The sequence below is a fragment of the Oryctolagus cuniculus genome, chromosome 18, assembly GCF_964237555.1.
Source record: "Oryctolagus cuniculus chromosome 18, mOryCun1.1, whole genome shotgun sequence".
Classification (NCBI taxonomy): domain Eukaryota; kingdom Metazoa; phylum Chordata; class Mammalia; order Lagomorpha; family Leporidae; genus Oryctolagus; species Oryctolagus cuniculus.
In genome coordinates this window covers 23,705,874-23,719,559 of record NC_091449.1, presented here as the reverse complement: position 1 = coordinate 23,719,559, position 13,686 = coordinate 23,705,874, and the positions used below count along the sequence as shown (strand labels likewise).

The 13,686-nt window shown below is 53.3% G+C and overlaps 1 protein-coding gene across 20 annotated transcripts in view; it reads right to left on the bottom strand.

Annotated features, from left to right (window-relative positions):
* Positions 1 to 13,480, bottom strand: part of ANKRD27 (ankyrin repeat domain 27) — a 54,187-nt gene extending 40,707 nt beyond the window's left edge. For 5 of the 20 annotated variants that reach the window (XR_011384333.1, XM_070063570.1, XM_070063557.1 and 2 more), the window contains exons 1-2: positions 13,324 to 13,480; positions 831 to 962 (exon numbers count right to left, since the gene is read on the bottom strand). Coding sequence is in view for 19 of the 20 variants with exons in the window: in XM_070063570.1 (XP_069919671.1) it covers positions 831 to 932 (102 nt within the window). In the remaining variant the exon portion in view is untranslated. Of the gene's footprint in view, positions 1 to 830; positions 963 to 6,133; positions 6,207 to 12,914; positions 13,163 to 13,323 lie in introns of those variants that run through there. The other 15 variants (XM_070063552.1, XM_070063564.1, XM_070063567.1 and 12 more) reach the window with 9 other exon arrangements.
* Positions 13,481 to 13,686: the final 206 nt, after the last annotated feature.

Here is a 13,686-nt window from a genome sequence, read left to right as displayed (position 1 = left end):
TATGAATCACAAAACTTAATCGTGAAAACTGGAGGGGACTTCACGCCAGGCTTCTGGGAGCAGAGGCTACGAGTAAACCTAGTTCTGGTTTCCCAGAGGGGCAGCCAAACCCTGCAGCAACCTGTGCTGACCTGACTTCTGCTTGCACAGAACACGGCCTTGACACCTGACGCCCCTGGGCAGTCACACCACAGCGCGAGAGGTGAACAACAACCAGAGAGAAGGCGGGAGACTTCTCAAGCAGACACTGCAGGAGACAAAATGCGTCCAGGACTCCGTGTCCCAAGGTGCTGGCTAAACAAGGCGCCCGCCAACTCTGCCGACCTGAGAGCCGGGAAGACCCACAACACGGGGCCTGCCCTCCCTACACGCAGCAGGTGCCCAGAGACAGGCTGGTGCCTCCTCCCTGCTCCCCCCGTGCCTGCAGCCTGGCTGCCCCCTGAGGCTTCTGTGGCTGCGGCCTCTCTCGCCTAAGTTCTTTCCCTTTGAGAAACGCCACCCTCCAAAACTATGGACCCATGTGTCCACATGCTCCCTTCTCCTGAGGGACTCAGAGGAGGTAAATGGCCTCTGCTCTGCAGGGGCCCTCAGGGCCAACAAACAAGAGAGACAGGGAAATGCAGTGCCCTGCGGGGCACCCCACAACAGGGCCTGGCAACGGATGACGCCTGGGCTGTAGGCCCAGCAGGCCTCCTGGAGGAGTTCCCGCGGCCCCTTGCCACTCATTCACCGACACATGGGCTGGGGGCTTCCTGCAAACCTCCCCTCAGTCCTCCAGATCTCTGGCATCACCCACACCTGAGGACCACCCCTGGGACCGGGGTACTTACAATGCCGTGGGCCTGGGCCACCTTGCTGCACAGGTCGGGCCGCCACTTCTGAAGAGCCAGGTAGAAAGGATTTTTCAGGAGATCTTCATCATACAGAGCCATATGGACTGCAGGTGGGGCAAAGTGAGTCTCCTGGGACGGGGGGGGGGGGGGGGGAAAGGCAGTAAATGAGCCACCTTCAGACTTGAAAGTCTCCACCTGGCAACTTCCAAGCAACATCTCTCACACCTCTTATTCTGCCCCAGACCTAACGTGCCGCCAGGGATCACCAGACATAACCCCCCAATGCCAGGATGACCTACTTATTGGTTCAGTGATGTGTACATTAAGTTCAGAAATTCTTGTTAAGCTCCAACTCATGGCTGAAGCATACACAGCCATATTCACAACATCCTCCATGACCAAACCCGTGACGTGCTAAAGACACACGTGTATGTTTCATGAAGTATTTGAAGTGCATGAAAAAGTACTGAGTACTAATGCAAACCTACCATGCAGAATTACCAAATCACAGCATTTTATTAGTTCTGTTTTTAAAGTTTATTTATTTATTTTAAAGGCAGAGCAATAGAGAGACAGAGCTCACTGATCTGTGGGCTCACTCCCCAAGTGCCTAGAACGGCCAGGGCTGGGCCAGGCCAAAGCCAAGAGCTCTATCCAGGTCTCCCAAGTGGGTGGCAAGGGCCCAAGTACTTGAGCCATCACCCACTGCTGCCCAGGGTATAAAAGAACAGGAATCTTCACTGGAGCAGAGTCTGGGCTCCATCCCAGGCACTCTGACATGGTGACATGGGATGCAGACGTCTCAGCTGGCAGTGTAACTCACTGTCTCTAACACTGGGCCCTAAAGAAAGAAAGTAGAGCATATCAACAGACACACACACACACACACACACCAGCTGTGTCCCTCCCTGGTCCCATGCTCTCCCCCCTCCCCTTTCAAAGGCAGCCACTAACCTGAAGGCATCTAAAGGGCACCTGGCATCTTGCTCCCCCGCCCCTTTCCTCTTCTTCCCCATCACCACCCCATTTCCTCCCTTTTGTTGAGACCCTTGGTGCTAGAACAGACCCCTCCAGACTCCTCGCAAAGCAACTGGCAAAACAGATGAGCTGCACAGGGCAGCTATGAAACAGATAAAAGTCCCCAGAGGCTTCTAAGAGCCCCCTACTCCTCTGCCAGCTGCCTTCTACCCACCCACCCACCCCACTGCACTCCCATAGTGGCAAATTTCCTCCTTAACCGGATAAAAATTCAGCTCTAAACACTACGACCACATACTAATTATTCCGGAACACATCCTTCTCAGTCGACGTCACCTTTTCAAATTCCACCGCTGCTGAGCCACCCGGCTCTCACTCACTCGCTGGTCCCTGCTGCACTGCGATCTAATAAGTGAACCTGTCACAGTTCCTCTCATATCCTACGTTTAAGTCGCACCCACCTCTTCAGTAAGACGAGGAGTGGTGCAAGAACAGCCCTGCACACGTACTGCAGCACGCTCCCGGGAGAGTGCCGAGGGGCGCGCTCGCTCCTAACCATGGCAGATGCCGGCAACGCTGGACTCCTTTCTATGCCTGAGTGTCTGAGCATGCGGCTTTCTTCACATCACACTTAACCAGAACTTCTTGGTGTCATCAGACTGTTTTACTCCCATAGGTCTAAGCTGTGGTCTGAACGCACGTGCTGAAAGCGTCCCTCCTAGGTAACGGCCTCCAGGGGGTGGCGGGTTATGATGGCAGAGCTCTCGTGAATGGGATGAGCACCCCGGGAGGAACGGTGCTTGACGGCTGCTTGCTGGCATCCCACACGGGAGTGCCTGCTCCGCTGCTCTGGCGTTCAGCCTTCTGTTAATACGCATCCTGAAAGGCACCAGGTGGGGGCTCCAGTCTTGCCCCACTGCCCTCCATGGGGGAGACTCAGATACGAGTCAGGGCTCCTGGCTTCAGCTGGGTCCAGTCTTAGCTAGTGCAGGCATTCAGGGAGTGAACCAGCAGACAGAAGATCTCTGTCTTTCTCAACTTTTCAAATAAAATGGAAGTTAAAAAATAAGAAAGACATGAGACCCCGAGAGAGCTCCTTCCACCTGTGAGGCTGCACGGAAGACGCCAGGTCTCTGAACCAGACACCAGGTCTGCAGCAGCCTCACCCTGGCCTCCCCAGCCTCCAGAACAGCCAGGGCGTCACCTCTGTGGCTTACAAGCCGCCCAGTCTACGGCACTTGCTGTAGCAGCCTGGATGGACTAAGGCCGTCTGCAAGCAACCAAGTACTGTCTCGCTGTGTTGAATTCCTTTTCTCTGATAACGAAGTCAGAGGAATGAAAATTAAATGAAGCTGAACATCATTTCTTTATCTTTTACAAATTGCCTAATTATGTCTTTTGCCTGCTTTTCTTCTGGGTGGTTGGCCCTTCCCCTATGATTGATGGTTTCATACTTCTGGATACTGAAACACGTTGCAAATATCCTCTCCCAGTCTATCATTTGTTTCATTTTTCCAAACGGGTGCTTTCAGAAATAGATGCTTTAGGATTTAGCGTAGTTAGATTTGTCAATCTTTGCTTTTTGGATCTTGGAAAACCGAGCCTTCCCCTCTCCTCTCCGCCTCAGCTCCCTTACCTCTTTGCAAAGTGACTTCACCAATCCCATCAGAAAGTGGGGTCTCTTCCCCAGCCCCCTGAATCTGAGGCAAGAGAGCTGCTTCAACCAAGAGAACTGATACTGGGGCCGGCGCTGTGGTGCAGCAGGTTAACACCTTGGCGTGAAGTGCTGGCATCCCATATGGGTGCCGGTTCGAGACCCGGCTGCTTCACTTCCCATCCAGCTCTCTGCTATGGCCTGGAAAAGCAGTAGAAGATGGCCCAAGTCCTTGGGACCCTGCACCCGCATGGGAGATCCAGAAGAAGCTCCTGGCTCCTGGCTCCTGGCTCCTGGTTTCGGATTAGCACAGCTCCAGCCGTTGTGGCCAAATGGGGAGTGAACCAGTGGATGGAAGACCTCTCTCTCTCTGCCTCTCCTCTCTCTGTGTAACTCTTTCAAATAAATAAATAAATCTTTAAAAAAAAAAAAAAAAAAAAAGAGAGAGAGAGAACTGATACTGTCAGCCTCACGAGGCCTTGCAGACTCCACTCCCGGTGTGTCAGCACCGGACACCACCATGCTGGACAAAGTCCACATGACACAAGAGGCTGGAGGTAGCCCAGGAGCACAGCCAGATTGTCAGCAGACCACCAGCCACATTAGTAAGGCCAGGTGAGGCCTGCAGAGCCACCAGGGCAATCCACATACCAGGAGAAATGATAAATTGTGGCAGTTTTACACCTCTGAGTTTGGGGCTGTTTATGTAGTAACAGCAACCTGAAGCCACATCCTTTCCAACTCCAAAGCCAGCAACAGACTCTAACTGCTAAAAATCTTAAAGCTTTTCACGTTTGGATCTCCAGCCCATCTGGAATTCATTTTTGCATATTCAGTAAATGGAGCATCTATATATATATATATATTTTGCCACATTATCAGTAATGCTGTCCCATCCTCGTGTTCTGAACATTCTACCCCTTTCACACTGGTTGCTCATGCAGTGCTACCTTTGTCACACTCCAAGTTCCCATGTATGTTTGGCCTGTTTGGGGCTCTGCTGTTTCGGTGGTCTAGGTCAGCCCTGTCCCATGAGAGTATGTGAGAACATAATTATACACACCTTGCATACAACTATATATATATATATGGTTTTAAATTTTCTAATGACTTTAAAAAGATGACATTGATTTTAATAATTTCTATTAATATATCCAAGTTATATTTCAGCCTGTGATCACCACTTCTAAATTACAGTTTACATTCTTGTTTATTCCTACCAAGTCTCCAAGGTTGGTATTTTACATTCACAGCACTTCTTTTTTCTTTTTTACTTATTTGTAAGGCAGAGAGAGACAGAGAGACAAACACAGAACTTCCATCCATGGTTCACTTGGATGCCCACAACAGCCAGTTCTTGAAGCTGGAAGCCAGGAATTTAATCCAGATCTCCCGTGTGGGTGGACGCAATCACTAGAGCTGTCACCACTGCCTCCCATGGCTGCGTCCAGGAAGGTGGAGTTGGGAGCCAGGGCCAGGAACTGAATCCAGGTACTGGGATATGAGACACAGACATCCTAACCATTAGGCTAAACTCGGCTCCAAAGCACTCCTCAATTCATTTTAATCTTTTAAAAAAATTGTCAGATTATTCCTAGTTCTTTACAATGAATTAGAATCAGATTGTCAACTCCAGAAAATATCTTGTTGGGATTTTCACTGGAATTGCACTGAATTTATGGACTGGAGTGTCAATATATCTGTAACAAGAAATCTTATTATCCATAAACATGATATGTTTCTTCAGGTATGTCTTCTTCCAGGTCCTGCAATTCAAGTTTCCCATACAGATCAATCCCATCTTTTATTTATGTATTCTGTATTAATTTTGCTTCTGTTGTGTATGAGGTTTTTTTAAAAAGATTTATTTATTTACTTATTTATTTGCGAGGTAGAGTTACAGATGGTGAGAGGGAGAGACAGAGAGAGAAAAGTCGGCCGGCACCGTGGATCAATAGGCTAATCCTCCGCCTTGTGGCGCCGGCACACCGGGTTCTAGTCCCGGTCGGGGCGCCGGATTCTGTCCTGGTTGCCCCTCTTCCAGGCCAGCTCTCTGCTGTGGCCAGGGAGTGCAGTGGAGGATGGCCCAAGTGCTTGGGCCCTGCACCCCATGGGAGACCAGGAGAAGTACCTGGCTCCTGCCATCGGATCAGCGCAGTGCGCCGGCCGCATTGGAGGGTGAACCAACGGCAAAGGAAGACCTTTCTCTCTCTCTCTCTCTCTCACTGTCCACTCTGCCTGTCAAAAAAAAAAAAAAAAAAAAAAAAAAAAGAGAGAGAGAGAGAGAGAAAAGTCTTCCATCCTCTGGTTCACTCCCCAAATGGCCACAATGGCTGGAGCTGCGCCGATCCGAAGCCAGAGCCAGGAGCTTCTTCCAGGTCTCCCACACAGAGGCAGGGGCCCAAGTACTTGGGCCATCTTCTACTGCTTTCCCAGACCATAGCAGAGAGCTGGATTGGAAGTGGAGCAGCCAGTAGAACTCATGCCCATATGGGATGCCAGCGCCACAGGTGGAGGATTAACCTACTATGCCACGGTGCTGGCCCCGTGTATGAGGTTTTAAAAATGGAATCAGTTTCTGTGGGTATTGCTTTGAAAGCAAAAGCAAAATGGAGTTATATCAGAGCTGCACTTTACAAATAAAGTAATCAGTGTGGAAGGCACCTACCACCACCATCAGAATGCCTTCTGAAGCCAGAGTTTGCCTCGATGTTGTCTGCAATTGAAAGGTCTGTGAATACCTGCGAGAGGACCACAAGTCAGAGTTCACCGCACCTGAGGAAACACGCGGTTTTCAGGATGCTGCTGGGGCCAACATTGTGGGCAGCAGGTGAGGACCCTGCTCACAACACCAGCATCTCATATGGGAGTGCCTGTCTGAGTCCTGGTTGCTCCATTTCTGATCCAGCTCCCGGCTAACAAGCCTGGGAAGGCAGTGGAAGACGGCTCAAGTCCTTGGGCCCTGGCTACTCACATGGGAGACCCAGGTGGAGTCCCAACCCCCTGGCTTCAGCCTGGCCCAGCCCCAGCCCCAGCCACTGTGGCCGTTTGGGGAGTGAACCAGTGGACGGAAGATACATATCTCTTTCTGTTATGCTGCCTTTCAAATAAATACATCTTTTAAAAAAAAGTTGCTCTCTGCAAATTATTACCTGTAGCTAATTAATGTGAACAGGTGTTTTGTACACTGTAAAAACATTCCACAACTGATCATCCACGGCCCCTGGTCTGCTCTCCTGACCACAGAGCAGTGTGGTTTTACCAGTCTATCAGAAAGTCTCCAAAACAGGCAGAGAAAAGATGACAGGGGCTGCTGCTGTGGCACAGCAGGTTAAACCGCTGCCTGCAGGGCCAGCATTCCATATGGGCACTGGGTCAATTCCTGGCTGCTCCCCTTCCTATCCAACTCCCTGCTAATGTGCCTGGGAAAGCAGTGGAAGATGACCCAAGTGATTGGGCCCCTGCATCCACGTGGGAGACCTGGAAGAAGCTCCTGGATCCTAGCTTCAGTCTGGCTCAGCTCCGGCTGTTGTGGCCATTAGGGGAGTGAACCAGCAGAAGACTGACACCTCTCTCTCTCTCTCTCTCTGTAAACTCTTTCAATAAAATAAATCTTTATAAAAGAAAGAAGACAACGATGACAGCCCTAACCATGGCACTGCACCCCTCTGGGCCTCCATCTCAGCCTGTGCAATGGAGAACACCAGTCCCAGTTATCAGGATTCCCTTGAGAGTCACTGCTTCTGCCATACTGCATAGCAATGCACCACCAATTACTGCTACCCACATGGTGCCTTCATGAGAATCAGAAAAAGGAAACCCATCTTCCCCGCGGATGCAGTCCCGTGCCAGGGCATAGAGCTTGGTAAGCAGTCCATAGGCTCTGTATTGGCCCTGCCTGCCAGCCCTGCTGGCCAGGCACCTCTGAGCAATGAATGACCTGTGCACTTTTTTTTTTTTTTTTTTTGACAGGCAGAATGGACAGTCAGAGAGAGAGAGACAGAGAGAAAGGTCTTCCTTTGCCATTGGTTCACCCTCCTATGGCTGCCGTGGCTGGCGCACCATGCTGATCTGATGGCAGGAGCCAGGTGCTTCTCCTGGTCTCCCATGGGGTGCAGGGCCCAAGCACTTGGGCCATCCTCCACTGCACTCCCAGGCCACAGCAAAGAGCTGGCCTGGAAGAGGGGCCACCGGGACAGAATCCGGCACCCTGACCAGGACTAGAACCCGGTGTGCCGGCGCCGCAAGGCGGAGGATTAGCCTAATGAGCCACAGCGCCGGCCGACCTGCGCACTTATACACAGAGGTTCTGTTGTTAGTCTCTGATCTTTTCCTTTAAATAGCCACTGTCTTTTTTTTTTTTTAATGTTAACAAAGAAACCTTATGACTACTTTAAACAGGGTAACAGTATGACTTCTGATAAAGAGAGGAAAATCTTAACATTTAAAATTGTAAAAACGGGCGGGTGTTGTGGTGCAGCAGGTTCGGCCACTGCGTGGGATGCCCATAACCCACATCACAGTGCCAGTCTGAGTCCCAGCCAGTCTGCTGCTAATCCAACTTCCTGCTAAAGCCTCCTGGGAGACTGCAGATGATGGTTCTAGTACACGGGCCCCTGCCACCCATGCGGGGCCCAGATGGAGTTCCAGCCTACAGGCTTCAGCCTGGCCCAGCTCTGCCTATCACAGACAGGAAGTGAGCCAGCAGGTGGGAGATATCTCCCCTATCCACACCCCCACCCTCATTGCTGTGCCTTTTAAGTAGAGGAAAATAAACATTTTTTAAATGAATAAAATTATAGAAACAATTGATGCTACTTAAACCCTAGTGAGATACTATTCCCTTCCAAAGGTTTTGAACTTGAGCCTGAGGCCTTCTTTCTTCATTAAAAAAGAGAAATTAGAAGGCGTTTGGCACAGCAACTTGGGTCACAGCTTGGGAAGTCCATATCCCACGTGGGAGTGCCTGATTAGGGTCCCAGCTCTCCCACTTCTGATCCAGTTTCCCATGAAGGTGTGTCCTGGGAGGCAGCAGGTGATGGCTCTAGTATGGGGACCCCTGCCACCCACACGGGAGACCTGGATAAAGCTCTGGGCTCCTTCAGCCTGGCCCAACCCTGGCTATTATGGGCACTTGGATAGGAAACCAGGGGATAGAGGATCTCTCTTTGTCTGTTTCTCTCTCTAATAAAAGAAAATTAGCATTAAAGAACACCAAGCAAATTGATCCCCAATACAGTAAATTGGAATAAAAATGGATGAAAACCTGAGTGACCGTCTCATACGTAATAAGTCCCATAATGTCTCCTTGAGAAAACACCAGGACATATGCAGTGTAAGTAACTGCATTACAAATTCTAACCCTCAGGAACAATGACAAAAACAGCCACCATCGAGGAGAACCCTTGTTCCGAGCTCCTGACAAGTGCTATACACCCTCATCCTACTCACAGTAACTCAGCCCCTTGTTGCAGACGAAGACACTGAGGGCCCGCTGTCTGCCTCAGGTTACACAGACACCACAATTCATTCTTAAACTCATCCCTTTACCCACTATGCCCGCCCGTCCTGTAGAACACACGCAAGAGACCCCCAAGCTTCCTACAAATCCTCTTGGGAGGAAGGACTGAGCGTGAAAAATGCTGCATAAAATCCCTCCCTCTGCGGGCGCCAAGGTCAGCTCTGCAATGGTTCAGGTATCTGAATTCAGTTGTTACCAGAAAGCAGAAGCTCTTTTTATGAGTCCCCAACAGAACAACTGGACAATGCAACTTTGCTCAGAGCCGCAAGAAAACAAAGTTCTTCTCGGTTCCCGACACAGTCGTTTCTTTGTGGCACAACACAGAAGCACAGATGCTTTGGTCAAAAACCACAGGAGAAACAGGATGTGCGGTGTGGTGAGGCTGTAGCTGGGAAAGGGCACCGCTGCCCCGCAGACAGGCGGCTGGCAGAGCGCCGACACCACCACCTCCCAGACGAGGGGCCAAGGGCAGGCTTTCACCGAGCAACTCACGAGCTCATCTGGAGGTGAAGATCAGAGACAGAGGGTGGCGGCACGGGGGGGAGGGGGGGCTGGGGGAGGCATGTCCGGCAGGGAAGGGGCACAGCTCACGGCTCAGGAGGCAGGAGCCCCTTCCATGTGGGCACAAAGGCCCCAGGGCAAACTCCCTGACTACAGGAGAAGATGAGTCCAGGGATACACTTTTTTTTTTTTTTTCCTTTTATTTGAACTACAGAGAGAGAGAGAGAGAGAGAGAGGGAGGGAGGGAGGGTGAGAGAATATCTTCCATCCACTGGTTCATTCCCCAGATGGCCACAATTGGGGCTGGGCTGGGCTAGGCTGAAGCCAGGAGCTTCACCCAGGTCTCCCACGTGGGTGCAGGGGTCCAAAGACCTGGGCCATCCTCCATTGCTTTCCCGTGTGCATCAGCAGGGAGCTAGTTCTTCAGTCTGGAGCAGCCAGGACTTGAACCAGTGCCCATATGGAATGCTGGCATTGCAGACAGTGGCTTAACCCACTGGGCCACAGCATCGGCCCCCCAGGGATGTACTAAGAATCCAAGCAGGGTGGGCACGCAGGTGTCGAACCAGACATGAAGGGCCCTGAACGCCACTTCCAACAGCCACATTCTCCAACCATGCAAACACCCAAGGCTCTCAGCAAGCACATAGCCTGCTGGGTCTAGTCCCGAGCCACCCGCTTGCTCGTGGATAGCAGGGCCTCTTGGTTGCCAACGACTGAACCCTTGTCCAGGAGGAGGGATTCAATGAGCTCTGTCCAGGACAGTTGTCAATCCTTCCTGTCTAGTGTTAACAGAATGTAACAGTCACACATGCTCTGGTGCACAGCACCAGAGCTGAATTCTTACAGGGGGGTAATACTTAAAAATAACTTAATTCCCTGATAAGTTTCCTTGTCAAAATCCTTGGGTTATAAAACCCAAGAGATAAGTGAATATGCTTACAAAACTCCTGGAAAGCCAGTGCCGCGGCTCACTAGGCTAATCCTCCGCCTTGCGGCGCCAGCACACCGGGTTCTAATCCAGGTCGGGGCGCCGGATTCTGTCCAGGTTGCCCCTCTTCCAGGCCAGCTCTCTGCTGTGGCCAGGGAGTGCAGTGGAGGATGGCCCAAATGCTTGGGCCCTGCACCCCATGGGAGACCAGGAGAAGCACCTGGCTCCTGCCTTCAGATCAGCGCGGTGCACCGGCTGCAGCGCGCTGGCTGCGGTGGCCATTGGAGGGTGAACCAACGGCAAAGGAAGACCTTTCTCTCTGTCTGTCTGTCTGTCTGTCTGTCTCTCTCTCTCTCTCACTGTCCACTCTGCCTGTCAAAAAAAAAAAAAAAAACTCCTGGAAAAAGAAAATCCCATCCCTGCCTGGGCTCAGATGACAGGGTAATAAAGAAAACCCTGTACACGCAGAGACCCCAGTCGCCCCTGAACGCGAGTAACTCTGTGAACGGGGAGCCACGAGCCCTCAAGTTACTACTGGGCATTTCAGGAGATGGTGTGCACACTTGTGGCTTTGCGGTCTCCAACTGTCCTGGGGGCCCACGGAGGCCTGAGTATCAGGAACTATGTGGTCATAGTGCATGGCCTGCCTCAGCAGAATCCATCATGGGGGACTGAGCCCACCAGAGACGCACTCCCTGCTCAATTCTCACCGCTGCGGCTGCTCCCACCCTTTTAGGCCCCGCCCAAGGATGGGCAATATTCTCCAAATGGTTTAATTTGTGATTCAGAAGGGGAGGGGGGAAAAATAAGGAAAACTTTACGTTCACTTCTCTTCGATGCCAGTGGGGAAGCACTTGGCGATGTAACATATGCTGTTAGTCCTTCTAGCCTGTCACATCTGTGGATCTTGGCCATATTTTTCTCAAAAAACCCAGCCCTACATTTGGATTTGGGCCCACAGTAGCTGCTCACCCACTTGTACAAAATGACAGTGGGGTGTTAAGAGGAAGCTCAGTCTCCTAGACAGAGATGCTATCTCGCCGAGGCAGGAAATCCACTGCTGCTCGTGTCTAGCATAATTAAGAGACTAGCCCAAGACGGTAGCCAAGCAGGCACAAACCCAAAAAGCACAAAACAAATAGGGTGTTCAGATCTGGCCCAACACAGTGAAAGCTGGAATATGCAGGGTCGAGGGAGCCCCAGTATGGGAAGCAGTGTGGCCACAGATGGAACAGGGCAGTGTGGAGGAACACAACTCTCCCACAGAATGCCATCCCATCACCCATCCCTCCGACATGTATCTCACACACAAGGCAGGAGCTCCAAGCTCAGTTCTCAGCCATCTCTTGGATTTAGAATCAGCCCCAGGACAAATCCGGTCTGGATTCTTCTGGATTGCATCCTTGTTAGGTCTGGTATGTGTCATTACGTGGTCACATTCCTTTGCTTCTCTGTGAGAGGCCAGAGCTGCTGGACACCAGCCTAATGCTGGCGACCGATAAAACAGGGACAGCTCCAACAGAGCAGAGGTCACAGAAACATCAAGAACAAGACCCAGCAGCTGCCTTCGCTGGGGCAGTGCAGTCCAACTGAGACCTTGAACACAGGGCCCAGGCAGACAGGGCTGCCTGCTCTCCCAGGAATGCTGCCAGACAGGACTATTTAGGGTGACAAGTCAGGGCTGCAAGTGCATAGCAAGTGTCCCTTGGGGATATACATCTACGCAACTTCCGAGCCCCAAATGCTTCCCTGCCACTAGCGCCACTCAGAAGCACCTGCTCCTGCTCTCCCCTCCTTCTCCTCCTCCAAGGCTGTAGGGCTCTGTGTCCTCTCGCTCAGATGGCACCTGCCCAGCCAGCCACACAACAAAGTGATCTTCCCAACACTGATGTCTCCAAAGGGTTCCCCAACCCCGCACTCCCCCACGGCCAAACCCTTTGGCATTGTGGCTCTCACGTCTCGCCTCCATCCACTCCACAGCCTTACCTCCCGCTGCCCCCCAAACCCCAAAGCTCCCCTTCAAAGTGCCCTGTGGGCAACCTGGGCGTGGCTGAGACCCTCCCTCCCAAAGAATGGCCTCACACCACCGGATAAACTGGTTAAGGCACAAACCACTAAGGGAGAGCGAGCCCTAGGGTCCTCTCCCCTGTAAAACCCATAAACTTATAAAGTCCCAGTCTGCGTGCATCCTCACAGCGCAGCCCCCTCCCAGGGCTGCCACTCCCCGCTCCCCAGGCGTCCTGAACCCTCACTGGGGTCGGACCACCAGGGGCCTCGCCCAGTGCCATCTGAGGGCAGCCCAGAGGGGCGCTGCCTGGCTTGAGAGTTCCTTGTCAACGAGAAAACCGAACAGACCGAGTCCAGGGCACCTCTGGGTGCATAGGAGCATCCCTGCATTACTCTCTGCCGCTGGGCACCGGGGGGACCATCCCCACCCGCCGCCGCCGCCGCAGGCAAGCAGAGAGCCCCCCCCCCCCCCGCCGGCACCTTCCTCACCTCAGCGACCACCACAGCCCCGCGCCAGGGTCCGCAACGCACCCCAGGAAACCCCGGCGGCTTCGAGCGCGAGCCACGCCCACAGACCCCACGCCGGAGCACCGGGGCTCCGCACCCGCTCCTCCGCCAGCCAGTCCCAGAGCCGCGGGGGTCAGAGGGCGCATTCACGACGCCGGCCCCCATCCTGCTGCACACGAGGGGCAGGGTGAGCAGAGCGCGCTCCACGGCGGCCGGGACCGGCAGAGGGGAACACAGGGCGGGTGGGGCGGCCCACACTGCGAGGGGCCTGGGGCGCCGGCCGCGCGGAAAGGCGAGAACCCCTCCCCCTCCGCGCTCCGGGGCCCCGCCCGGCCTCCAGGCCCCGAGCGCGGCAGTCCCAAGAGAAGGGAGGCACGGGGAGGACACTTACTTAAAAGCTACATAGTTTCACTGCCAGCCCATCTCGGGACTGCGGGCGGCAGCTCCTGGGTACCCGGCCCGCACCTCTGCGCCCACCACCCTGGCGCGGCCGCTCAGCTCCACAGCCCACCCCCTTACTCCACCGTCGGGCGGAGCCTCGCCCCCAGGGGCCCAGGCCAGCCCAATGAGCGGCCGACTCTGTCCAGAGTGACGTGAGCGCAGAGCAATCACTGAGCCCGGCCCCCCGGGGGCGGGGCTCAAGCCGTTCGCCGCGCTTCCTACTCCGGCTGGCCCCTCCCAGCGCCACCAACTGCGCGTGTCCAGACCCGGAGGGGCGGGGCCGAGAGCCAGGTTGGCCCTAGAGATGGGGTCC